Source organism: Rhea americana, unplaced genomic scaffold (assembly GCF_003343005.1).
Source record: "Rhea americana isolate MKP2758 unplaced genomic scaffold, rheAme1 scaffold_227, whole genome shotgun sequence".
Classification (NCBI taxonomy): Eukaryota; Metazoa; Chordata; class Aves; order Rheiformes; family Rheidae; genus Rhea; species Rhea americana.
The window spans coordinates 1,244,019-1,270,703 of record NW_028186343.1 but is presented as its reverse complement, the minus strand read 5'-3'; the positions used below and the strand labels follow the sequence as shown (position 1 = coordinate 1,270,703).

The 26,685-nt window shown below is 48.8% G+C and overlaps 3 protein-coding genes across 4 annotated transcripts in view; all 3 read left to right on the top strand.

Annotated features, from left to right (window-relative positions):
- Positions 1-2,039: 2,039 nt before the first annotated feature.
- On the top strand, positions 2,040-4,431 carry LOC146595393 (macrophage migration inhibitory factor). The gene is made up of 3 exons (XM_085305838.1): positions 2,040-2,229; positions 3,140-3,312; positions 4,165-4,431. The coding sequence occupies exons 1-3, from the start codon at positions 2,122-2,124 to the stop codon at positions 4,229-4,231; spliced, it is 348 nt and encodes a 115-aa protein (XP_085161964.1). The 5' UTR covers positions 2,040-2,121; the 3' UTR covers positions 4,232-4,431.
- An 858-nt stretch (positions 4,432-5,289) lies between these two features.
- Positions 5,290-16,104, top strand: DDX51 (DEAD-box helicase 51). The gene is made up of 16 exons (XM_085305837.1): positions 5,290-5,355; positions 5,484-5,896; positions 6,317-6,561; positions 6,688-6,838; positions 8,335-8,480; positions 8,834-8,905; positions 9,102-9,208; positions 10,031-10,139; positions 10,816-10,961; positions 11,702-11,900; positions 12,555-12,670; positions 12,767-12,883; positions 13,813-13,914; positions 14,398-14,461; positions 14,675-14,809; positions 15,551-16,104. The coding sequence occupies exons 1-16, from the start codon at positions 5,333-5,335 to the stop codon at positions 15,575-15,577; spliced, it is 2,172 nt and encodes a 723-aa protein (XP_085161963.1). The 5' UTR covers positions 5,290-5,332; the 3' UTR covers positions 15,578-16,104.
- A 952-nt stretch (positions 16,105-17,056) lies between these two features.
- Positions 17,057-26,685, top strand: part of LOC146595391 (glutathione S-transferase theta-1) — a 20,119-nt gene continuing 10,490 nt past the window's right edge. Inside the window, exons 1-5 of one of the 2 annotated variants that reach the window (XM_085305835.1) lie at positions 17,057-17,237; positions 19,873-19,960; positions 20,354-20,504; positions 21,083-21,259; positions 22,113-22,412. In XM_085305835.1, the coding sequence (XP_085161961.1) occupies positions 17,126-17,237; positions 19,873-19,960; positions 20,354-20,504; positions 21,083-21,259; positions 22,113-22,319 (735 nt within the window). In that variant the 5' untranslated portion in view covers positions 17,057-17,125 and the 3' untranslated portion in view covers positions 22,320-22,412. Of the gene's footprint in view, positions 17,238-19,872; positions 19,961-20,353; positions 20,505-21,082; positions 21,260-22,112; positions 22,413-26,685 lie in introns of those variants that run through there. The other variant, XM_085305836.1, reaches the window with a different exon arrangement.

The following is a 26,685-nucleotide window of genomic DNA, read 5'->3' as shown; positions in this document are numbered from 1 at the left end:
ATCACCCATGGAGAATGGCTACAAAGCTCCTAAACACAGCAGGATATCACCAGAAGGAGGCACTTCCCTGGCACAGAAATCAGTCTCTCTTCTTAATAGAGCCATCTCTAAATCTTCTACCTGTGTTTCATCTTGGACCCACATTATGAGTATTTCTTGTGACATTCTCCTGGCCCTTCCTATCCTGTCCAGTTGCTCTCTGCTCTGTTTTTGACTGGGATATACTCAAGTAAGTAGAACTGTAACAAATGARAGCTCTAGCCCTGCTATTTGCAATCAGTCTGCAAGAAAGGCTTCAGAAAAGGTTCAGGATAAGCAGAAGACTTTCCATGATAGATGCCTTTAAAGTTATCCTCAGAGCATCCAAATCTTGAAATGTATGAGTTCCTAAGGTACTCTAGGGCACAAGCGCAATTAAAAGCTCCTGCAGATGCTAGGAGTCCTGCCTTATGCTTGCTAACAGGATGTATAAAAGTTCCATCTGCCTTTGGCTCTCACACATCATTAGCATACAGGTTGTGAGGCATTTCTGTAAAACATCTGACCTTTTAGGAACTCTTAAGGCAAAGTAGCTATTTTAATTGTAACCAATTGTGCTCTAAAACAGATGCTGTGCATCCAGAAAAATATTACAAATATGGCATGTGAGTGTGCAGCAACCACTCCATGAAGAGATATACACATGTATATCTGTACTTGGTTAATTTGTAAAAATCTGTGGAAGCTATGAAAATACATTCACTGCTTCTCCTTTAGTCTAAGAGTAGTATAAGGAAAAGAAATTGCAGATGTCTCCATCATGTGAACAGCACAACCAGGGTCTGCCACTTTGGGACTGGCAGGCTGCAGAGTAAACACATGTGCCACTGTGTTCCAGCGTTACCTCCTGTGCTGCCTGAGTTCCCACATCACCTCCATGTTACGTATCTAGGAGGCAGAAAGGAGAAAGGTGGGAGGAAGAAATGATGTTATGCAATGGCAGGGGGCTGAGGACATCAGAGGAAGGAAATGTTCTCAGTTAAGGTTACTGTTAATCATTTAGAAAATAAGTGTTTCACTCCTATCAATTCTCACTGTTATAGCCTGTGCCACCCTGAGCATTGTCATATGCTACCACTCTATTCTTTTGTTCAAGAGTATGTGTTTTCAAGTTTTCCAGCAGCAGCAGCACAACAYTGAGACTTTGCTAAAAATTACCATGTGCTTGATTCATGCGTCTAAAAATGTCTGTGTGGAGACAGCTCTGGGCCTGATTCTCTTTCACCTTCCTGTGAGTCATTCCAAGCAACACAGCACAGAAAGCTACTGCTGTAGTCATGGCAGTGTAACAGGCGGAGCGGGCAGTAGCGCTGTCTGCAGCCTACGTGCATCAGATCACACAACCCAGCAGAAGGCTCATCTCTCAGATCACACAACCCAGCAGAAGGCTCATCTCTCAAGCCGCCTTTCACCTCTGAATGGGCTCGCACCATTTTACCTCTAAGCAAAAAAAGATCACTTCTGATTTTTTTTTCAGTAAAAAAGCATGGTATGAAAACCAGGGCACGGAGGAGAAATAAATCACTTTCAATGTCATTGAAAAGCACTAGAGAATAATTAAAATGCTATTAAGTCAGACAAATTTCCACTAATGTGGCAAAGACATGCACACTGCTAAAACACACAAATGTACCCTTATTTTGCAAAAGAACAAATTTCCCTTCCAAGCCGGGGACTGTATCCCTTTTTGGTCCTGATCCTGCAAGAGTCCGTGGGAGCGTTTACCCGGCTAATACCACGTGCGCGCATGCCAGGTGGAGCACGTTATGCATGAATTGCCCAGCACATCAAGGACTCAATTTGCCCCCCTCCCCCCCCCAAAAAAAATGCTCAACAGCAGTAACAAATCAAACGAATAAAGGCGGAGAGGGGGGAAGAGCCCTGGTTAGGGCCCGTGCGCGGGTGGAAACTGCAAGATGCAGTCAGGGTAGCAGATTTGCCGGGGAGGCGGCCGGCCGCCTTCCCCCCCCCCCGTCTCCCTGCCGGGGGCGGCCCCTGTAAGGCCGGCCCCGCGCGCACTGAAAGGCGCCTGCTGCCGCCGCCGCGCTGCACTGCGCCGCTGCCGCCCTCGCCGCCGCCACCATGCCGATGTTCGCCATCTACACCAACGTCTGCAGGGACGCCGTGCCCGAGAGCCTGCTGGGCGAGCTCACCCAGCAGCTGGCCAAGGCCACGGGCAAGCCCGCGCAGGTGAGGGAGGGCCGGGCTGGGGCCGGGCCGGGCGCCCCGCGGGAGCGCGGCGAGCCGCGGCCCTTTCGCCGCGCCGAAAGCCGCTCCCCCCCCTCCCCCGCGGCCGCCCCGCGGCGAGGCCGGCCGTGTGCGAGTCGCCGTGCGCAGAAGCCCGGCGCGCCCAGGGCCTGGCTGCTGAAATGGCTAAAGCGGCCGAGGTCTGCCTGGGCCTCCGGGATTTTAGCCCCACGGGACGCGAGGGAAGCGACTAGCAGCCGCAGAGCCAGCGAGTCGCTGGCGAAGTAACAGATACCGGAGCTCTGTGGGCTGCCTCCTCCCTCCGAGCTGYGCTGCCTTATCCTGGGCTCGCGTACACCAGCTCGCCGGCCAGATTGCTGCTGCCTAAGAAATCAAAGACTGATGTGGCTGAATTCTAGATAGGTTTTAGACAGGGCCAGCAGCTAAATCAGGGATGCTTGAGGTGGATMCTGGGTGCAAAGGCCACCTTCTCCAGCTGCATGGTCACTGCCCCACGCAGGAGCTGCACTACAGCAGGCAGCAGTACGGTGCTGCTCGTAGCTTAATGCAAACGCAGCCTTGGTTCCCGAGGCGCGGAGCCAGGCTCTGGRGGGTGCCTGCAGGATGCACTGCCATGTGGCCCATGTGGGCTGTGCTGACCGTAACTCTGACATGGCTTTGTAGCAGGCAGCTGGGGGGATGTGCAGTTAGCCTTTAGGATCTAGTATTCTCAGCAGTTACGCTTTGGAGTCTCGAGAAGGAGATGGGGTGGCGCCTTGCTAGGTGCTTGGCCTCAGTCCTGTGCTACTAGAACGGTACTCAAGTGTGCCACGCATAACACCGTTACAGTACCTAAAGCAAATGAGCATTACAGAAGTGAGTTGTCCTCTAACTCTTTGTTCCCTTGTCACAGTATATAGCTGTGCACATCATACCTGACCAAATGATGTCCTTTGGGGGCTCCACTGATCCCTGCGCTCTCTGCAGTCTTTACAGCATTGGCAAAATAGGAGGGCAGCAAAACAAGACTTACACCAAGCTCCTGTGTGATCTGATTTCCAAGCACTTGCATGTATCTGCAGACAGGTAAGGCTGGAAGATGATGCTATCCTTGTTTTCAAAGCAGGTCCAGAGAGGCAGATAGACTTTGTTTAAAAAGAATAAAAAGCCTGCATGAGTCTGWGTTTGGAAAAATACATAGTGATCATGTAGTTTTTTCATGTCCAGTTAAGAGTCTGCCTACATCTTTCCCTTGAGAGTTCTCTATTAAATGCTTTCCTGATATTGAAGTAGGGAGAAATAGCAGAAAACTGACAAGTGATACAACACGTTTTTTTGCCTTTGAGGTATGATGTCTTGTCCTCTCATGATGAGAGACTAAAAGCAGAAGGGAGGMGAGGTAACAGACTGGAGACAAAAGAAACTAACTAGCAGCTTGTGAACAGCTTCTTCAGTGACAGGCAGAGCCATAGGAGAGTGTCTGCGTGCTGTGGTGAAGGACAGGAAGAACCTGCTACCACTTATRTTCTGGGATTGGACGGAAGAACTGTAGAGCCAGCCCTGAGGGTCTGCTTGACGTTTGTGACAAACTGCCCATCTGTTTGACACTTGTGAAAGATTGCAGCACTCTGAAGCCAAAAGTTTTGATCTCCTAAAATTCATGACTACTAACCAGTCTGGTGTCTGAATAATCTCTGACTGAAGAAGAAAGTTTATATTTCAAAAACAAAGTGCAGTTTCAGGCACTCCAAAGAACCTTGACTTTTGGAGGCTGTCAGAAAAGTTAGCTAGATTCAAGCTTTCATTTTGGCTAGCAGTTTTACTGGAAGTTGCTTCTTCTCAAGCATTGTCCCTTGCCTCAATTATCTTAAACCATTTATTTTAAATAGTCATTGGTATAACTTCACTGTTTTTTATATTATTATGCCTCTTCTGCAGGGTKTACATCAACTACTTTGACATGAACGCTGCCAATGTGGGCTGGAATGGTTCCACCTTTGCGTAGAGCTCTCTCATCTGACCAAAGAGGATATTCCTGGACCTGCCCTTCTCCTGCCAGTTAGCAGAGCCCTCTGCACAAATGGCCCCGTGTTACATTTTGTGCACTGTCACAGATTGATGGCTCCTTGCTAGTGTGTTCACATATTACTGCTTCAACATTCCTCTGTTTTCTCTATGTAGAAAACAAATAAAGATTTAGAAGGAGGCTGGCTGGTGTGAGCTTTCCTGGTCAGGTAGGGGATGTAGTTGGGTGATATCAGACATTTGTTTCATTCTGGTTGGTGAAACAATAGGGAGCTGGGGTGTTTTTGTTCTTCRTTTCTCAGATGTGGTATTTCACCATACAGTCTGAGTGGCAGGTACCTGACAGTGCTCTGTGGTGACTTCCCTGCTGCAGGGATCCAGGTGATAGGTGCCTTCAGGGTTTTTGTTGCTCCGGCTGGCTTTGTGCATCCTTTGTGTCTTCCATCTCTACAGCAGTAACAGTCCTGGGGCCAGCCCTGTGCCTGCTGYCTCAGGGAGGCCTTCCTCTAACTCTTTGCCTGGGGTGGACCAGGGCAAGGAGGGAGCGACCTGCTGCCATTCAGGGAGCAGAAATGCTGCCAGCTGTGCTGAGTTCCTTCAGGTGGGCAGTGCAGCAGGCGAAGAGGCTGTGTGGCAGCCCCCAGGGCTGAGGGGGCTGTGCTATGCTAAGGCCTGCTGGAGCCAGTGGGGCCCTCCGCAGCTTTGGGGCCCCAGGGCTGCCCTCTGCTCTCCCAGCTGGGCACGCCTGSGGCACGGGGTGACTGCCGCGGCCTCAAGGCCCGGCGGGTGGGCAATTCTTCCCGCCTCACGTCTTCCCAACTCGCCATCTTCTCGGCCGCTGCCCGTTCCCGCCGCTAGCCGCTTCCCCCCTCATGCGCATGCGCGCCCCCCCCCCCCCCGCCAGCAGGCGGCGCGCGCCTCCCTCGGCGCCTTCTGGATCCTTCCGCCGCGGCGCCCGCGGGCTGGTGACGCCATCTCAGCGCGCCCGGGCGGCCTGGGGCTGGTGACGCCATCTCAGCGCGCCCGGGCGGCCTGGGGCTGGTGACGCCATCTCAGCGCGCCCGGGCGGCGCGGCGCGGCCATGGCGCTGTTCTGCATCAACAGGTACCGGCAAGGGGCCGACCATGGCGGGGGGGGGGGGGGGGGGGGGTGGGCGGGGGGGGGGGGGGGGGGGGGGGGGATGAATGCGGCCCGGCTGTGCTTGAGGAGGTTTTTCTCCTTGAATTTTGCAGATACGCCGGTGAGGAAGAGAGCGAGAGGGAGGATCGGTCCCGGGTGCTGCTGGAGCGGCTGCGAGAGCAGGCGAGAGCCCGGCAGCTGAAGAAGCAACAGCAGCAGGAAGCGCTTCTGCCTCCCGAAGGGTTAAAGCAGGAAGGAAGAGAAAATAAACTCGGTGAAAATGTCAGAGCGAGGGACTCGGGGTTYAATTCTGAGAATGAATCTAGGGGAGCAAAAAGAAAGAGGAAAGGGGAGAGTGAAGAGGATTCCTGTGCCGAAGGACAAAAGCTAAAGAGACACCAGAGTTGCAGCCCTTCTGGAGAAAGGGTGGATACTGGGGAGGCAGCAGGTGGCTGTACTCCATCGAAGAAGAAGAGAAAAAAGAATAGRAAAAAAGCAAACGTGTCGCAAGAGAGGACTGAAGCAGGTAAGAGGAATGAAGCAGGTAATGATAAACTGAAACTATAGGATCCCAGTGCTTTGTGGTGGATACTTCTGAACAGAGAAGTAGAGGCAAGTTGCCTTTTGAGTAATTAGCTAAATTTAGCTGAGGATAAATTTTGTTCTCATCAGTTTAATAGGTTCCCAAAGCAGTTCTTGTTATAGTAGAAAGCCCCATATTATGAACTTTTGGAACCAGCTTAGTGTAAGGGAAGGAGGGAATTTTGTCAGTTCTATCTTCAGTTGTGCTAATGCCACCAAAGTACCATTTAGCTCTTGTGCATGGATTTAAGGAGCAGGATGATCTCACAAATGGTTAAGTTCTACATTGTAACATGTTCCCTGTGACCCTTTTCTGTAATACATTCTGATCTTTAGCTTTATGTTACCATTACCCAAATTCCAGATTCTCAAGAAGTCACTGTGCAGCCAAAGAACAGAAGTAACCTTAGAAATAAATTGGATAAAAGAAAGAAGAAGGATGAGGAAACTGAAGGAGTTGAAACAAGGAGAAAAGAGAACAGTGAAAAAGTTGAAGAAAATCAAAGCAGAAAGGAGGAGCTGTCTATAGCAGCCTTCAAGGAAGAGACAAATCTACCACCATCTAGTTTGGTAGTTCTTGGAGACTATGACAGAAAGCCAGGGCAGAAGGTAACTAGCTTCACTGAACTTTGATGATGACTAGGAAGGAAGGGGCATCTTATCAGCTTATTTTACATACAGTATTGCCTGTTTGATGGCAAAAGCATTTTGTTGCTTCATTTCCTCCCACCTCAGGTTCAGCCCTTCTTACCACAGTGGCTTGCTCAACCCAAACTTGTGCAAAAACGTATCAAAGAAAATCTAGTTCCAATCAGAGATGTCCCAGGAATTCATCCCAAGCTGTTGAAGAAGCTACAAAAGAATGGAATAGAGTCTTTTTTTCCAGGTACCCTAATCGTACCCTTGTCTCTTYCTAAATTGACTTACATTAATCCTGYAGTCTGTGTATCTCTTCCTATGCCATGTGTATTAAATGTAGTTAACAAAGTAAAACRTAGGTCAAAAGCAGGTTTGATGCTYTAACCTGATCATACATGTTCTRATCCTTCTCTTTCAAAGCCTTGCCTGGGCTGAGTGATTRAAATCACTTAACTAATCTTAAATGCAGCTCGTAGGTGCCAAAAGAGGGAGGTCTTACTCATGGTCTCTGATTTCTTCCCCCCTTTGCTCCCAGGCATGTTCCTTATTTCCTTACTGTGCACCATCTCTGCTGCTAATTGGACCACAGTTGGAATCCACTTAACTCATTGAAGCAGCAGAAAACTATCCAAGAAAATAAACAAACAAACAAACAAAAAAATGATTTTCTGCGATGTTACCTGTTTTGGAGATAGGTACAGTAAGTGTCAGCACCTAAATATGTAGAAAACAGTGTTGGAAGCAGTAGGACAGAAGTGGGGGGAAGTGGGATCTCCTGCCTTCAGCTTCTGTAAGTTACTAYGTCAGATTGGCAGCACTGAGCCCACAGCCTTAGACCGTATTGGATTCATCAAGGCTACATCAGCAAGCCAGCACGTCTTTTTAAATATGTTATTACATAATGTATTGTTAATGCTACTGTTAATTTAGTCCTGGGATATCTTGGTAGCTTCTCACGTTTCCTCATAAATCAAGTTCATCTTACAGCCTTCAGTTACAGAATGCTAAGCAGCATTGTGCTCCCTGGTGAAGATGGTGTCTGCTGGACTCGTGTGTCGTATGCTTYGCTGAGCGTGGCCTTGGCACTGAGCTAGGTCCCCTGACTGCTCACAGATAACCAAGGTTGTCCAGTCTGTCAGGGCTTGTCCCAGGACAGGGGAGAGAGTTCGTGGGAGACTGTCGAAGCTGTTGTCCTTAGTGGACTGTGCTTGTTTCACTCCTAGTAAACTCTCCTACAGGGAAGTGAATGACACCAAAGCTCACAGGAATTGTGCATTGAGTTTTCTGGCAGATGAGGCTGCATTACCATGTTGCATAKTCCATATTTAAATATGGGACAGTACTCCAGGGAAAGGATGATTACAGACAAATACTCTTGTTTTAAATCTGTCCAATGCCATCCTAACATGAGGACAAGAAGACAATTATGAATATAAAAATATTTAACATGGTAACATACAAGTTAAACACTAGAAATGACTGAATTATAGAAGAGGGAAGTCTCTTATATTAAGTGGTAGGTTCACATGAGTGAAAAAGAAACAAGTAAAACCAGATAGCCTCTCCTCTATTTTGATTTCCTTTTCTCTTATGTTCCTAGCTGTAACAGCAGACAAGGAAACATTAATTGCATACAACACTGCTTTTCCAGATAGACCGATTTTTAGTTCAGTTCGTTAACTTCTACAGTTAATGTTTATTTCCTGTTTATTTATTTATTTATTTTATTTTTTCCCCATCCAGTTCAGGCAGAGGTGATCCCTGCTATTCTACAGAGTGCATCCAATGGGTATTTGATGGGGCAGGGAGGATACCGCCCCAAAGACATTTGCGTGTCAGCACCTACTGGCAGTGGTAAAACCCTGTCTTTTGTCATACCTATAGTACAGGTGAGTTTATCTACAGTAAATATCTTTAGGTAAAAAGACCAGCGCTGTGTTTGTTTTACAGCAAAATTTGGGAAGCCTTTAGAGGTAGTTTAAAAAGTCAAGGAATTTGTGGACATAATAAAACACCAGATTTTAGCTCAGAGCTGTCTGAGGAAGCTGTACAAGTCCCTTTTGYCTCTGCATCCCACTCATTTTCCCAGATGAAAGGCACAGTGTGAAGAGTTGGGAGTACGGAGGGGAATAAAATGGAAATGGTTCTGGGAGGATGCATCAAGCCCATTGTCTCAGTGACTTGCCTATGAGAATCCTCTTCCCCCTGCTTTCAGGGGCTTATTTGGCCTTTGTTTTGGCAGGCTCTGCTAGATCGAGTAGTTTGCCAAGTACGAGCTCTGGTTGTTCTGCCCACAAAAGAATTGGCACAACAGGTATGTGGCTGTTCCCCCTTTCTCCGAGCAGAACTGGGCTAAGGGAAAGGCTGGTGCAATAAATGCTTTTTCTGGCTGTTCTGTGACGCAGGCACAGAATTGTGCCTGAATTGACAACCCTATCAATGGACTTGATGCATTAGCGTTACTTTAACTGATTTCATTGTGGCTAAGAAACTCCATCTCTTCTTTGCAGGTGAGTAAAGTATTCAACATTTACACTGACGGTACAGGTCTGAAGGTCGTTTCGATTACTGGCCAGAAATCTTTTGCAAAGGAGCAGGAAATGCTTGTCCAGAAAAAGTAAGTACAATGGTCTTTAGATAAGGTTTATAGAGTTTGTGTATTAACTATTTAATCTCAGTAAACAGATCAAAGTAGGCTATTGCATCACACTGTCACACAGTAATGATTTTAGATAGTGCATTTATGCTAAGCACTCGTTGTTTTCTCTTTGTCAGAATGCACGCTACTACCCATTTTTGTGATTGTTGTGTTTTATTAGATTTTGAGGGTATTCTACCAGCTGCAAACATTAACCTTATGATTGCAGGTGCAAATGATGGCCATCTTAGTAACTATTGTATAAGCAACAGGCTTGTAGAGGGAAAGAAATACCTGTTAGAAGCGTCCACTCTGTTCACCAGTCAAATAAAATACTTTATAAGTAGAACAGCCCTTGTCATGAGATTCTTTTTATTGGCTTGGTTTTGTAAGGTGCTAACAGGCTTTTAACCTTTATGCCAGCAAACTGTTCTATCAGAGGACAGAGCTGAAACTTAGATATTATTGAGTAAAATTTATCCATAAAAATCCCCTGCTTCAAGGAGCGCTCTGTTACCATCTGCTTGGTAATATTTGGTAAAATTAGTTTTTGCTGCAGTTAAACTGTTTTATTGTGATGAGAAGTATTCCTTTCTGCTTCAAATGAAGTAGTGTAACAGAGAACAGGGTTTAGTCTCCAGTACTGCCTTTGCATGCTCTTCAAGGTAAATTGCATATTTGAATTTTATTATTTCTTAGTTAAGAGAATAGGAGAAATCTTAAAGTCTGCTGACCAAGGATCTCTGTTACATGGCTTACATTGCAGAGAGGAAGTTACTGATGGGTTGTTTGTTCTTTCAGAGTAACAGGCTACTGCAGCCTGGCTGATATTATTGTGGCTACACCTGGGCGCCTTGCAGATCACATTAGCCAGACCCCAGGGTTCAGCCTGACACAGCTTCGCTTCCTGGTGAGTCAGCCCCACAGGTCTCCCATCTCAGTGCAAGGTCTGTGTTGGAGCTGCTGCGTGATCTTGGTGCACATTCCGGATTTTTCAGGCAGCTGTCTCCTGTCTCGAGATGAAGTGTTTTATTCCAACTCCTGACATTCAAATGGCTTCCTGCTTCCCCTTTTCTCTTTCCTCTTGCAAACGCAAACCCACAGTAAAATCTTATCAGTCAAAACCCAGAGTTTCAGGGTAAATTACCAAACTGTAGTAGTTTGAGTACACACATAGTTGCTATTCAGGATTTGGAGATTTTTCTCTTATTCAAAGGCAAGAATTGGATTTAAGTGCGAAGGAATTTGTGTGTAGTTTGAATGCCAGGTTGGCTACTGAGCAACCATAACAAAAGCAAAATTCAGTTTAGGGTAGAAAATGAGACATCTGTCCTTATTTGAGGAAGGAGGGGGAAAGAATTCTGTCCTTATGGGAGGAAGGAGGGGGAAAGAATTCTGTTAACTACAAGCTTCCATAAAGCATAAAGATTACAGTTGTTTTATACAAATTTGTTTCTGTATCCTGTATTTCAGGTAACAGTATCTTACATTATGGTTAATTTGTTATAGAAATAGAAGGAAAATAAAAGCTGTGTAGTGTCAGACAGTATTTAACAAGTCATGTGTTTTGTCTTTGTGAATTCCAGATCATAGATGAAGCTGACCGTATGATTGATGACATGCACCAGAACTGGCTGAACCAAGTTGTCAAAGCTGCATTCCAAGCAGAAGATGGTTCTGGCTCCAATATGCTTTTTCAGAGGACCAAGCCAGGGCCTATAACAGCAGCCAAGTAAGTTGCAAAATGCACTTCTTTGAACTGGTAAAACAGGCATCAGCATCTAGATACCATAGTACAACAACAGCACACTGCTGCAGACCTTCTCAAAGCCTGCTTCCTCAGTGAAATGTCTGCCAAAGTAAGGTAGCTACTTTACCATAGCTTGAAAAAGTGGCAGTGAACAGCTGATACTAAAGGATGTCTTTTAGAGTGAAATCCAAGTGTTATACTCTCTGACTTTTCTTTAGCTAGATTAGAGCAGCATGAGAAGAACACAAAAATATTGCTAGTTTCTGACTCATTTGCACAGTAACTGTAGCAGTTCCTCTCTGACAAGCTGACTAATTGATCTGAAGGAACCCTGTTCATCTCTCTACAGCTGCTGTTTCCATACAGCATGGCAGAGACGTGTGGCACTTGGCAGGATATATACAGCTAGATCATCCAGAGTAGGAAGCTGGGAGCTGAGGCAGACTAAGGAGAGGGTTAGGATGGGGCAGGGGTGGCTAGGAGACAAAGATATGGGTTGTGACAACAAATGCAGCTGGGTTCAGAGTGCTGATCAGATCTGTCTGTGAACTACATCATAAAACAAGGGTGGGAAGGAAGCTACAGGAAAGGCCCCCTTTCCACTAGGAAAAGAGCTTCAAATAGAGATACTTACTTATGTCGTAACACCATCTGAAAGGACTTCTGAAGGAATTCCTTTGCTCTGTCCTCAAAGCTCAGTTTCTGTGCTTTGTTTATTTCAGCTCCTGCCATCCACAGATACCCTTACAGAAGCTGCTATTTTCAGCCACACTAACCCAGGACCCAGAGAAATTGCAGCAGCTGGGCTTATTCCAGCCTCGCCTCTTCACATCTGTCTATTCTGAGAAAAAATTGCTCAGAGATGGAGCAGAGACTGAACAGGATACTGTTGAGAAATACACACTCCCTGAGGAGCTGTCGGTATGACATTGATTCTCTTGCAACCATGAAAGTGACTCCACTTCATGACTGCTTAAAAAAAAAATCCTTGAATCTCGCAAACAAAAATATCTTCCATGTGATGCCTTGTATTACAGAGTAGCTGGAGGAAAAGTGGTTTTGGGGAGCAAGTATGACACATAAAGCTCTAACTTTGCTCATCTGCTGCCTCATTAGTCAGTATTCATACAATTAGGACCAGAATTTTCTTTTTAAACCCTGTTCATGAAGAATTAGATTCAATAGCAATAGGGAACAGAGATGTGAAGTAAAAATAACTTACTGTCACTTCCCAGAGCAAAAAGCATCTCAAAGCATCTGTGCAACATGCTTCTCAAAGCCTGTGGATAAAGGTCACATTCGCTTTTGAAGACAAGAAGGCAGCGCATGTTGTTACCTGCCGTAGGCAACAGCGAGAACATTAGAGCGCAGGTCTCTTGCTCCAACTGGTGTCTTCACAGGCCCTAGATATGATTTATTCTGAAGGAAGTGACATTGTGGGGTCTAGTTTTGTTGCTGTTAGTCAACAGCAAAATCTCCAAGCCTGTCTAGGTCTTGGACAGGTAGGAGGTTTTTGAGGAGATAGCCTTGGCAAGAAGTGGATTTGTATTTGAATTTCTTCCCTGTCCATTGCAGCAATGTTATGTGCCTTGTGACCTGAATTCCAAGCCTCTGCTCCTTTTGCACTTCATGCTGAAAATGAAATTTACCCGGGTGTTGTGTTTTACCAACTCCAAGGAGGCTTCTCATAGGTGACTATGTTAGTGAAATGGCTACAGTACTAATTCATCAGATAATGTTGCTAAGCTGGATAACAATTGGTGACAATTTCTCTCACTTACCTACAGATTGTTCCTGCTGATTCAAGCCTTTGGTGGAGTCACTGTGGCTGAATTTTCTTCCCGGTTGCCTCCAAATGAGAGACATAGAACCATGAAGGAATTTGAACAAGGAAAAATACAACTGTGAGCATCTTAAATGAGTTTTTTGCATGTCTTCGGACATATGCTATTGCCAGTGTGAAAAGCATGTTAGAACCAAGAACGCAGTTAAACAGGGTCCTCTGTGAAACGGAGCACACAGCAACTGAATTACGAAATAGGTGGGAGACTTGAGCTTGCAACCTCTGAGTTATGTTGATGCCTACATATAATCTGGCTTGTTTTAATCTAGCTGCATTATTTTATAATGAGCAGTAAAAGTAACTGCCTATGCATATTGCTGCCCAAAACGCATGCGGTTCTGAAAATCTTAGCTTTAGTGTATCTGATTGGGATCTGGTATTTACTGGAATGAAAATGGAATTACTGCCAGAACTATATGTAGCATCAGTGTTCTCTACCAAAGAAATCCCTGATCGAACTGGCAGTCAAGATTCAGCTTTCATCCATGTACCTGATTGGCTTTGTAAATTGGATAACTGTATGGGATTCCAGCTATGGAATGTCTTTGAGAAGAAAGTAAATTTTTTGTTTTTTAAAATATTTCATTTTTTGTTCAAAAGCTATGTTTAAATTCTTCAGCTGCTGGGATTTTACACCTTGGTGTCTGTGATCAGTGACTTAAAGGAGTGTTTGGATGGTTTATGGGTTTGTAACCTCCTAAACGGTGGGAGCTCTCAGGATCAGCATTCCATACTCAGAGAACCTGGAAACAGCCAGTAGTTTTCCATGTCAACAGTAGATGAGTAGCCTAGAGTGGTGCTCAGAGATCTGCAGGTGGCTAATGCCCTCAGTGACACTGAGGAGTGACTTGCAACGTTACTGCTGTGCTCAGCGGTCAGTTTGGCTAGTTTGAACAGAGATAGGCGACATTAGCGCTGTATTCACTTGTATTTACAATCTGTAGTGCAAAGGTGTTACTTGAGAATAACTAGGTATATATCGAAAACCAGGTTAATCAGCACAGATGCCACTGCTCGAGGAATCGACATCAAAGGAGTAAATTGTGTGATAAACTATGATACGCCTCAGTTCATCAGGACATATATTCACCGGTAAGATAGCAATGAAAGGAGTAAGTGTGAACTTGGTATACTGCTTTGAACTATATGGCATAGGTAATATGAACTTAAAGGAATTTTAGCTTTTTTTTTTTTTTAATTTCAATATGCAAATAGCTTTCCAATCAAAATTAAACATATCACATTGGCAGAGTAATACAATACTGGAATAGAGGACCAGCATCCTGTCCTATTTATGCAAAATACATAAAGTGTATTTTACAGGAGCTAGAAATATTTTCCTGGACAATGTCAAGAATTGGATTTTCAAATGCTCAGAAAATTGTAAAGGCTTAGCAGCCAAGAATGAGTCCTAGAAAATTTCATCCTTTGTAATATATGGCTAGTGCTGCTGTACTAACTGCAGAAACTCAGAACCAGAGTTCTCTAAATCTGCAGAATTTAGGGGCTCTTAGGGCTGATAACGGGAGTGACTAGATGGCTAAACTGACTTGACGCTCATTTTTCTGATTTCAGAGTTGGAAGAACAGCTCGTGCAGGAAAAGCAGGCTTAGCTTTCAACATGGTCCTTAGGATTCAGGTATGTAATTGGTCAGGGTTTAGTTCTGAAAGAAAGCAGGAAAGAGTATGAGAAAGATAGAATTCGTACTCCTTTCCATCTTCTCCAGTCAGCTGAGCTTTGTGTTTGGTTGTAACTTTCTGTTCAGTTATTTCCCAGCTGGACAGTGACTGTCCTTCACAGGAGATGAGACTCGGTCCTTACCTCACCCCCTCTGTCTGTTTTGTTGCACAGGAACGTAGGTTTCTGCAGATGTTGAAGGATGCTGGCATCACAGACATAAAGCAGTACTTGGTGAAGGGCAAGTTATTAAAGCCGTTGGTGCCCCAATATGAGGAAGCTCTGTCTAAGCTTGAGAAAATGGTCAAGGTAATTGCAACAGGGAAGAAAGCAGAAAATCAAATTACAGCTTATACTGTTCACTGCAACCCATGACCAATACAAATGTTAGCGTCCAGGATCCTTTTCTTTAACTGAGATAGTTCCATTTCAGTGCAAAGACAGTATTTCTGGGTGCATTATTATGAAATACTTGAAGAAGGTAGGGAAGAGAGAAAGACGTCCTCCAAATAAAAGGAAAGCAGAGAGTATTTATGTTCCCTTTTCTCTTCAGCTTGTTCTCGTTATCTCTAGAGCTAAGATTTTGGCAGCTAGCTGGAGGAACACAGATAAATACAGAGATTAAGCCTTTTGCCATTACAGAGTTTTAACACTAATTCACAACCGTGCTAACTAGAAGTTGAGTTTTCTAAAACAGGAAAGCATTTTCTGCTGACCCTCCCTTGAACACCAGTGGGATGGTGAAAAGCTTTCAGGCAGAAGCAAGGTGTCATTTAACTTGTCTAATGCRTAGACTAGGGATCCATGATAGATTTTGTGCTCCATGAATTAGGTCAGTGTTCTGCTCTCTATTTTGGTGAYTCAAATCAAAAGCTAAGCTTAAAGGTCTGTCCCTGAAAAATCTGATGATTTTGAGTTGTGGATTAAGAGTGTTAGAGAACTGGGGCAGGGCAGAAATGATTATTAAATTGTCCCATTGCTGTCCGAACTCCCTCTGTGTGACCTTGAGACAGCATCTTCAGTCACGTTCTTGACTTTCATTTTGAACAGGATGAACGAGCACAGAGACGAGCCTGACTGAATGCAAGCAGAGGAGGTCATGTTCCGTAGCACTGAAGCTCAGCTGGATAGGTCATGGACTGTACTACACAGCACCATACCAATGAACCTAGGTCCTCAGCTGGATAGTTGGCTCCTCAACTTTATCACATACTAAGTCTGCTGTTGAGGGCTTCATTCTGTTTCAAGGTCAGGAGGAACAGAGTTCAATTACTGGTTTTCAAAAAAAAAAAAACAATTTGCCTTGAGGAGACCTCGATATTGTATCCTACTGGCATCTGTAAAACTTCCATCGGTGAACGGAAGAGCCTTCTACAGTTCTTGAGCATGGGCCTGATGGAACTGCTGCTCTCCAACCATGAGGACTGTGCCCTTCCTGCCTCTAAAGTGGGACAACTAATGTTTTTGCCTTGCTGCACAAGCAGCTGTATCTGCAAATGCAGAAAACCTATACTGTACCTATAGCAGACTACTATTTGGAGAGCTTTTGTAGGCTGAAGTGACTGCAACTTTTAAATAAATGCTATATATAATTTTTTAAAACATTCAGTGTCTATTAAGGATTTCTGGGTACAGGGGTTGAGATAGTGGTGAGGGGAGTTTCAGTACTAGTCCTGTGCTCTTCTGTGTCCTTACCCTTTCTACATTAGGTACTAGTGGTAAGAGCAGGTATTAAGTGTTAATGCAGACTAAAATGGCCTGGGTCACATATAAGATGAATATTATTGGACTCTAGCAGTGTCAGTGCAAGCCCTAAATATCTGTCTGACACATGCTACTGGTATTTTTAGCTGCCCCTGGCACAAGGGTCGGAGCTGTTAGTGTCTTGCTACTGTGTAGCTGCAGCCTCCAAATACCTGGATGAGATACTCAACAGGAAGTGCCCAGGGGCACGCTTGCTAGTGTGCATTTATTTTCTTTACAAAACAAGTATCTGTATAGATACAAATATATTTTTTTTATTAGCAATACAGGACTGGAGCAGAATGAGGTAAGGAGGGGGGTGGAAGGAGGACTGGAAAGCTGCTGGAGGAGATGGATGTTTGGAAGGGTAGCCTAGAGAGASGAGTGACTTTGGATTGTTTTCTAGCAGCGAAGCAAGCGTTCGTCTTGCTGATGACTGGAATCACAGTAACCGGAATGAAAAATTATGCCACAGGTGTGAGCCCCCATGAACCAGGCAAGGATAAGGATACTCAGCCTCTTGTGCACTGTTCTTCTTTGCAGCCAGGTGAAGCATCACGCTGGCTTTGCTTTTTTCTTATCACTGAGCAATTAAGGGGTTAGAGTATAATAAACTCCGGGTTAGAGTTTGCCCTGGAAAACTGCACCGTCACCCGAGTCCTTTGAAACTCCCYGGCGCAACCTGGAGAACGCGTTCAGGGCCTGAACACCAGCTGCCTTGGGGCCTGTCTGCTCCGGGGTTAAAACGCGGGGCGGGGACAGGGACTTCCGCGGCCTCGCCGGGGCCGCCCCGCTGCCCGCCCCGCTCCCGGCGCGGCGCGGCACGGCACGGCACGGCACGGCACGGCCGGGGCGGGCGGCAGCAGCAGCAGCAGCAGCAACATGGGGCTGGAGCTCTACCTGGACCTGCTCTCGCAGCCCTGCCGGGCGCTCTACATCTTCGCCAAGTACAACAACATCCCCTTCGAGTTCAAGCACGTGGAGCTGATGAAGGGTGAGTGGGGCCGAGCCGCGCCCGGGGCGGGCAGGGCGCTGCGCAGCCGCCCCCGGGGCCGGTGCCGGTCCCGGTGCCGGTGCCGGCTCGGCGGGGCCCGGGCCGGGGGATGCGCCCAGCCCGCAGCGGCACCCGGGCTCTCCCGGCCGCCAGGAAAGGCCGTAGATAGCAGCCTGGCAGCGCTCGCCGCAGCGGGACGGGGTGGGACGGGGTTACTCAGAAACTCCGAAAAGTGCTGGTGGAGCAGGAGGGTGGAGTGTCCCTCCTGCAGCTGGGGGCTGCCTGGTGTCACCACAGCAACACGACCCGATTTTCTAAAGAAATAAGAGCTGGGAAGTTCACGTATGTGAGACGACAACCAAGACGTGAGGGGTCTTGAATTCAGCCTGCTGGGGAAAGGCCGTGCTCTAGCAAGCAGCAGGCAGCTGATACGGCAGCAGCTTTTCTCCTCTTAACGCAGAGTTAACGGCCACTCGGGAGAGGTCCCCGGGGGGAGCAGAGCTCACCGACGGCCGCCCGCGTAGGGCCGGACCGTGGGCCACCTGCTGACCCCCTGAGCGGGTCGAGCGGCTCGTGGCGAAGCCGTTTGACGGGGTCCAGAGAAGGCGAAGGCAGCAGAGCGYGACGGCGCAGCAGCCAGGAACCTGAAAGCTGCGAGAGCGGGAAGGGGAAAGCGTTTCGGTTTGTTGCAAAGCCAACCGCCAACGGGTAGGGGTCTGCCTGAGAGGTATCCTGTGTTCCCACCTAAAGGACACCCTTGTTAAAAATCCCCATCTCCTTTATTTGCGACTAAAGGTGGTAAAAACTACTCTCTGACCTTTCCAGGGCTCTGCAGGATTTTGCATTAAGATAATGCAGGGGACTKAGAAACACCTGAGCAACTAAAGCTTAAAACAGTGAAAGATGAGAAGGCTTCTGGGGCTCAAACAAATAGAAGAACAAAAGAGGCTCCAGCTTGCTACTTAAAAACCTCGGATGTGTTGTGGTTTAGGCTCTGGGTGTTCATCTTGGTGCCTGAGCTGTTCATTGATTGCACATTATTGGTTTTCCTCTTACTGACCTATGTTTTGGTAGGAATAAACGTTTGCTATCAGGTGTATTGCACCAGGAGAGCGAGTTAGGGGTAAGCCCTCTTAGGGTCCTCTCCCTTCTTTTCCGGGAAACAGTTGCRATGATGAGACTGGTAACGTGCAGGAGAGGTGGGTAGGCAAACAAGGGGAGCCTCAAAGAGAAGGGGAAAATGAGATGAGTCGCGGAGAGCAGATGAAAGGGAAGTGAATTCGATCACAGTTCCCAGTGCTTTATGCTCCGCAGCAGCAGCGGCGCTTGCTTTTACCAGCGCACCACGATTTGGTCGGTGGATTTAAGACAAGTAATTTGGCTCACAGGGTGCTAACGGTGCACCTAGGCCTGCACTGTGTGTACACCTCCTAGTGCCTGGGAGCTAGACAGACAGACAGACAGACAGGCGCACACGCACCCACRGACTGGCGCTTACCGGGCCCTTGGGCACAACGGCGCGGGTGGCCTTGCTGCACTAGTACGTGTCACCGCGCTCTTGRGTCCCCAGCAGCGTAGTCCTCAAGGAAGTGCAGCAGAAAGGATGAGGGGGGACAGAAAGCGCACGGCCTCCGGAGACCCCCGAGGGCTGGGAGCCCTGCAAGCTGCACGAGGAAAYGGCAGCGCCTGTTTGGGAGGAGGAGGGCGAGGAGGGCGGGTTGTGAGTCAAATGTCAAAGGGAGTAGTTACAGATCAGGTTTGCCAAGTACTTGCAAAAAAACCCAGTTCTAGAGTCTTTCCTCTACATAAAGATTCCCGGGTGACTCATGTAGCACGGCCCGGCCCAGGGCTGGGTGTCGGGAAGCCCGAGGCAGAGCGTCCCCGAAGGCAGCGGCTGGGGAAGGCCAGCACCAGCTGCTCACGCGAATCGGGGTCGTGAGGCTGAGCTCGGAGATACTGGAGCACGCTGAGGCTTCGCATGCCTTCTCCTCTCCAGCTGGCTCTCCGCCTCCCAGGGTTTGGGGGCCTAAAAGCTAGCTTGAAAGCAAGTTCAGATCCGTATCTGCTCCAATATACAGTGTGTGCATGCAAAACTTGCACGTAGAGCTAGATTCTTAGGTTTGTACTAACCTACCCACTATGGAATCATTGAATTCTATGTTCATGTAGGGACTAAAAAGAAAATTGAATATAAATTGCCTTATTTCCCACCAAAAAAAAAAAAAATCTCTTGTTTTCTTACTGTCCTTGTGGTTAACCCACCTTGTTTGGATATCAATATCACGCCTCCAAGGAGCTTGGCGCTCGCTCTAGGTTCGTGTAGTGCCTTGTACAAGTGCCCTGACAGGTTCCTCCCAGCACAAGCTCGGTGCTGTTACGGCCCCGAGCCGACAAGCACGGTCGGTACGAACGAACGGAGCCTCAGCCCAGTCTGACCTTTGCGAGCGCAGGCAGCAAGCAAGGAAAGTTTGCCACCCCCGGGCAAACCCAGCTCTCACCCCGGGGCACCCTTCGATTGCCTCTGAATTTGAACAGGACGGTGTTCGTGCAATCAAAGCGGGGAGCTTGCGTGTCGCCGGCTCCTGGAGCGTTTCCGGACGGGTGCTGAGCAGCGCTGCCTCGTTTCCCTCCTCAGGGCAGCACAGGACGGAGGATTTCCAGAAGGTGAACGTCCTGATGAAAGTGCCAGCGCTACGCGACGGTTCTTTTACCTTGGCGGAGAGGTGAGGCTCAAATAAGCTCAGCCCCTTGTTGAGGTATTTTTTATCCTCGTGCCAGGGTACTGTTGCGTATCCTTACCGGGACTCCCACCGAGTTAGTTTTTTGCCTCTTTTTCAATCTCTCTGTTTCATGTTACAAGAGAAGCTTATAAGCAATTCAAGCAGCATTGGCCATGAAAACTGCGAGCTGCTGCTTGGAGCTAGCTTGCACGTGGGCAGAGTTTCAGCAGTCAGGGCAGCACAAACTCGTGCGCTGTAACCAGCGGACAGTTGTGCWGCCTGAGCTGGATCGGGTGTTTGTGCTGCTGCTGGTCCAGCAATGCCAGATTTGGGTGGACGGAGAAAGGACAAAGTGCTTCAACCTCATCAGCTAACTGGTCTCTTGCTCTTGGGTAGCATTGCAATCCTCCTCTACCTGACCCGGAAATTCAAGACACCTGATCACTGGTACCCATCTGACCTGCAAAAACGAGCCAAGGTTGATGAGTACCTGTCATGGCAGCATGTCAACATCCGTGGGAAGGGGAGCAAGCTGTTCTTAACTAAGGTAAGACTCTTTCACACCAAAAACTAAGCGCTAACAGCTGTGAGTTCTATGGCCCAAGAAGAAGTCTCCTGTTTGCAGGACCTTTCTAAGTGAATCAGCAAGGCAGCTGACGGAAAGGAACAACACTGGGCCTAGAAATGACTCTGCTGATCAGCAAAGCCAGTTCTCTGCCTAACTGAAATGGCGCTGAGACCCCGGGGGTTGCTGTCGTCCCTTGCAGAYGCAGTCCAGATGCGCTTTGGCCTGGGTGGGCAGTGAGCAGCTGGCACTGCTCGCTCTGCCTTCTGCGTGGGAAGAAAGCAGCTCCCACGAGAAACGAAATGCAGCTCCTTGGAGGTGATGCGTGTTTGCCTTGACAGGAGACTCTGTCGATTGAAATTCCAGACTTTCAAGGGAGGAGAAGAGGACACAGAGGGTATAATGACTGACATCAACGTTAACCTCTCAAAGAAGATTAGTGGCACCAGTTATTCTCATGCATGGCTAGTGAGGGATCCTTAGAAGAAGGCAGTAGGAGAGCTGAACTAGGTTTGGAGTGAAACAGATAAAAAGCTGTATTTTTTTTCTCTCCCTGGTAGGTGCTGCTGCCTCTTGTTACGGGCCAGCCCATTCCTCCAGAGAAACTGGAAGGAGTTACTGAAGAGCTGAATGTTGTTCTGAAGCAGTTTGAGGAGAAGTTCTTGCAGGACAAGCCCTTCATCGCAGGCAGTGAGGTCTCCCTGGCAGACCTTGTAGCACTGGTGGAGCTCATGCAGGTGAGCACTGACCCAGCGCGAGCTGGGGCGGGCGCAGGCCTGGCCGAGGGGTAGCTGCAGCACTGCCGCTTCCTAAATGACAARTCTTTCCCTCTGCAGTTTATTGGAGTTTAAGCTTGTTCCTTTTTGACTCTGACCATAACTGAGTTTGTTTGCCAGGGAACTTCTACTCTGATGAGACATTTCTTTTTACAGAATTACGGACAGAATTGCTGGTTTGGGCATTTCTTCTAGAAAAAAAGATAAATGACAAACTAAGTAAGGGGAGGGGAAGGAGAGGCTGGGAGAACAGCGCTCTCCCTTAGAGCAGGAATTTGGGAGGGAACCTCAACTCTGCATGTGTCCAGGGGGCTGATATACGGTCCTCGTTTAACCACTTTGTCGTTYGAGTGGCAGAGTAGGGTCCCATTCCCGGACTGAAGCACTGATGCAGTGCCGTGGCTGTCTAGGAATAGAGTCCTCTCGTATTTTAGGTGGGAATAAACCTATYTGATTACCTCAAGCTCCCCCATGATCGGTTTCACAGAATGAACTACTGGACGTACAGACGTTTGGAAGAGACGGATTGGTGCGCGCGGACCTCTGTGTTCCGCATTAGGACGCTCCGCGGCTTAGCCACAGGAGTACTCCTTTGCTGCGAGTCCCAGGGGACGGCAGCTGCTGAGGATGACAGCACTTGCTTCCTCTTCCTACCGGCTAAAAGCCAGAGGCGAGCTCTACCTAACGTGATGACGCTCTCCTGGCTTGAACCAGAAACGTGTCCATGCTTCATTCTCGTTCCATCTTGCAGAGGGTTTGTCTGACTGTTGGTGTGGAAACCTCGCTCTCAGGGCCTGTTGCTCTCTCTTTGCAGCCTGTAGGCGCTGGCTACGACCTCTTTGAGGAGAGGCCAAAATTAGCAGAGTGGCGCAGTCGGGTGGAAGAAGCAGTGGGGAAGAAGCTCTTCCAGGAAGCACATGAGGGGATTTTGAAAGCCAAGACTTTGACCACTGATAAAATTGCACCTGAACTGATGGAGCATTTCAAGCAGAACCTCCTGAAGCAGGCTGGCCAGAATTAGAGGGTTACGCTCTAAGTAAAATAGGTTATTTTGTGCTTTCTGTCATATTTCAGCATTTCTTCTAAAATCATATAAAACCACCATTCTGCAAAATGCATTTCTATCACAGCCTTTCTGCAACTTAGAAGGAAAGGAAACTACATCTTAACCAAAGACCACAGGTACTTGCTTCCTCTCTTGTCCACTGCAGGTCTGTTGACTGCAGCTCTGTAGGCTTTTCTTTTTTGCTCCAGCAGAAGTGGATCTGCTTGAGGACCAAAGTAATTCAGCCCATGAGGAGGGTACTGGAGCTGGTCAGAAGTGCCCCCCCCCCCGCTTTTTTTTGTCCCTGTTTTGAGTTTTCCARGTCTCAGCAACAAAGAAGGGGCAAAGGTTTCCTGAAAGTAGGACAGAGCAGATCCTTCTGAACCCGAATGAAGAAGGGGGATAGACAATGGCTTTTGCACTGCAACAGGCCCACTAGAAAGTTTTTTGCTCTTGCAGTAAAGAGTCAAAAATTGGCTCTTGAATGGGGGACCCTGCCCAGGAATGTATTAGAGCACCTGGCCACTAGAGGTTGCTCTTGGAGCAAAGGGAGACTGCGTGGGTAATCAAGTGTGGTCTCCTAGCTGCTGGGAAGGATGTGGTTAGCCCCACGAATAAAGGTCCTCAAGCAACCGTAGACTCAGGCCATGATCTGCAAAGAATAGCCTACACAGCAGAGAAAAGGCRCTTTCTTAGCTGAAACTTCTGTGCTTCCCCATCCTCAATAAATATTGGTGCTCTGGCCCCTCTTGGAGCTTCTTTGGGACCTCGGTGGAAGGCGTTTAAGCGAGGCGCTCTTCTTTGCCGAACTGCTGCGGCAGCGGCAGGAGGAGCCGGGCTGGCCAGCCCTGGGGTAACTGGACTGCATGATAGATGAACTGACTGTTGCCTTAAATACAGTTAATGTTCTACCACTCTTTTGTCACGGCTGAGTCTCTACTAAAGTTAATGGTTACAGCTGCCGCGTGTTGCAGCTGTGCGAGGAGCCYGTCTAACGCCGAAGATTCCTAGGTCCGCAGCGTGTAAACAGGATTTGGAAGGAAGTGGTGTTGACTGATGATACGGGCCTGTGCAGCACCTTTCATAACCCTCCTGTCCGTGTCCTTTTGTCCCCTTCCTGTCCCTGCAGCGTTCCAGTGCCAGGCAAGAGGGAGGAGGAGGGCTCCCGGCTGTTTTTTTCCGGTTGCACTGGAAGCCCCTTTGCGCTGTGGTCCGCAGGATGGTTTCACCATCCACAGAGATGGCTGCAGTGGGTGTCAGACAGCCGTCATCTTCATACTGGTCGTGAAGAGTCAGGTTACTGGAGCACTCAAAAAAGGTGAAAGTAGCTGCTCAAACCGCTCTGGCACGTCCCTTGGGCAGGACGGGCTGGTCGGGGGAACACGCCAGCCCCTCTCCGGAGTAAACCTGCCTGCTGGTGCCAAAGGGCACCGTGGACCAGAGCCTGCAGCGCGGGTGCCCCCAGGCCGAGCCAGCCCCTTCTCCCTTCCRTTCTTCCGACCTGCAGGAAATCCTACGTGTCAGCAGTGGAAAAGCAAGGCTGCCCCAAAACTCTTGCAGTTGCTGCGCTGACGCAGGCAAAGGCCATCTGTCTTCTCACCTGGTTTTTATCGGGTAGGCCCGTCGAAGAGAGCCTTGCGCGCTCCCGTCGGCGAGCGCGGTGCCCGCTGCCCTCCCCTCGCCCGCTGCGGAGCTGCTGCCCGCCCGGTAACCCCTGCGGCGGCTGCACTGGCCTCTCCCCGCTGCAGCAGTTCGCTGGCAGCGTTAAGCCTGAAGGAAAGGGCCCGTTTACACGTTACTGCCAACCACTTCCTTTCCTCTATAAACTGCAGCTCACCGCATCCACCCAGCCGGGCTTGCGCGCGCCACCGGGCTAAAACAGGTCCCCTTCGCTACCTCCCCAAAGCGGCCTGAGCTCGCCGCAGGCTCTCCCGGTAACGCTACGTTTTTGCCCACCTTCCACATTCCTCACCTCCACCGTCTCCCTCTTCTGCAAAGGGCAAACCTCTCGCTGCCAGCACGGTAAATTCCTCACATTGCTTCTGTTCAAGTAGAAACAGAGCAAAGAGACTATCCGTAACCAGGAGCCAAATCTACAGAGCAGTCGTCTCGACAGAGAGACCTGGAACCGGGGTTGGGACGGGGGCCCTTCTTGGTACGCGCCTCCCTGGCAGAATCTCGCGGCAGGGCTGCTGCGCGTGAGCCAAGGCAAATTAAGGTTGAGGTTTGGGTTGTTGTTGTTGTTTCTTTTTTTGTCTATGATGTTTGCAGCTCAAGAGCTCCACATAAGGGAGTCTCAAGCCAATTCTCTGCTTGTTTGAGTAAGGCACTGGTTCCGTACAGGTCACCCTGCGTGTGTTCTTGCAAGGACACCTCCACAAGGGTGTTGGGACGACGTGTAGAGCCCCCGTCTTGTGCTCCCGTGTAGCTGGGGTCACAAATGAGAGAGAAATAGGCAGGTCAGCTGCTGCTGGTGTCCCACAGAAGTCCCAGTACAGCAGGGATGACAGCCAGGATTTCACAGTGTGGTCATGGGGAAAGGAAGATTTCTTTGTCACTCCCACCACCACCACCAAAGTCTTCTCTGTCTGTTTTAAAGCCCACCTGGATGCTAGGTTCACCCTCTCCCTGAAGCCGTGCGCAGGGACCACTGGCACTTTGGGCCCTTCTAAACCTGCAGGACAAACCACCTCCCCCAGTAACTCCTTGGATGGCAAGAGTTACACGAGAGAGAAATCTGCCTTGCTGCTTTTGTGCCCTAAAATCACGGCAAACTCGTCCTTGTACTTTGCCGCCTTCTGTCCTTCCGGCTCCCCCGTTTTGCTCACCTGTGTCACGTGAGCTTGGCTGGTGCCGGGGCCTGGGCCGCGAGCCCCAGGAGCGGCCCGTTCCACCTGCCAAAAGCCAGCTGGTTGTGCAAGAGCTTTGCCACAACGGCTGTGCAGCATCTAGCCCCTTTCAGCTGAGCACGGAGGAGGTTTAAGCTCCAGGTGACAGTTTAACTGCTGTCCTGATTCAGTTCCTCAAGGCTTGCCAGGGGCTATTTGGAAACACAAAGGGTAAGAGCCTGTGATTTCTAGCATAAACTGAAGCTGGGATACGCAACATGGGAGAAATGCTTAAAAACAGATACATGTTCTGAGATTAAATGATTAAGCAACAAAATGTAAAACTTACTGCATTTTTCTACATTTCCTACAAGAAGCTGATAATGTATCAGTATGGAGAGAAAAAACTTCCTTTGGGGCGATGGAAACAAATGAAAATGCTGGGCTGGCCGCACTAGCCTAGAGCCAGGACTGATGCAAGTAAACACTGTGCAACATGACTACATATAAATATTCCTTTGGCCATGTGGACTGAGCAGTGCAGTCAGCAAAGCGGAGAAAACCCTAAAGAAGGAACTTTTCCAGGGAGCGTACACGAAGGTCCAGATAGGGCTAATGGATCAACGGAACCATAAATGAAGGAGCAAAGTGGAATTACACTGCTAATCTTGCTATCCACCACTGAGGTCACCGAACCTCTCGCAGTGGTATCTCAGGACTGGGGACGTGCGATCGTTTTAAAGTACAAAGGCTTTTCTGACTGTATGACCCGTGCAGAGTCAGGTTCGCGTTCCTCTCCCCCACTCCCTTAGCACTCAAGATTCCCGTGCAGTGAAGATTCCCGTGCAGTGACGGCAAGCACCTGCGAGCCTCTGCCGCCCGGCGTGCCGGTGCTGCACGCCGGACAGCGAGAGGGCAAACCGGCAGCTCCCTGAAAGGCCTTGAATTCACTCTAAACTTCTTCCGTTCCTMTCTGCTTGCGTGGAAATCTTAAATGACAAATGACAGGGAGAAAAGTCGTTCAGCTGCAGATACGTGGCGGCGACATCCTCCGGGAACTCCTTGCCGCCTCCCTGCCGTTTCCCAGGGCATCACCTTGCAGCGCGGGGCAGGCAGCGGGTTGCTGCAGGATCCCCTTCCGAAATGAGCTGGCAGCGCGAGGTGAACGCCGGCTCGGGGCCCCCGTCGTGCCGGGCCACGCTGCGAACGCGAGAGCGGGGGCCGGGGCTGGGGTGCGCGGTGCCCCCAGGCCCCGCGCTGCGCCGGCCTCCCGGTCCCGCAGCAGCACCAAGCGCTCTCGCACGTTCATTTACCGCGACTCGCGCGTGACCTGCGGACCCTGAAGCAGGCCAAGGGCTGCCGGCCGCCTTTCCCCCCCTTTCTTTCCCCCTGCGACCAGGGCTGCTAGATTTTGTGGGAACAACACAACGGCCTCGGCAGAGCCCCCGCAGCTGCCACGGCGGAGCCTCCTGCGCGGCCTTGTGCCGGGGGGGGACACTCCGAGCTGGGGGGAG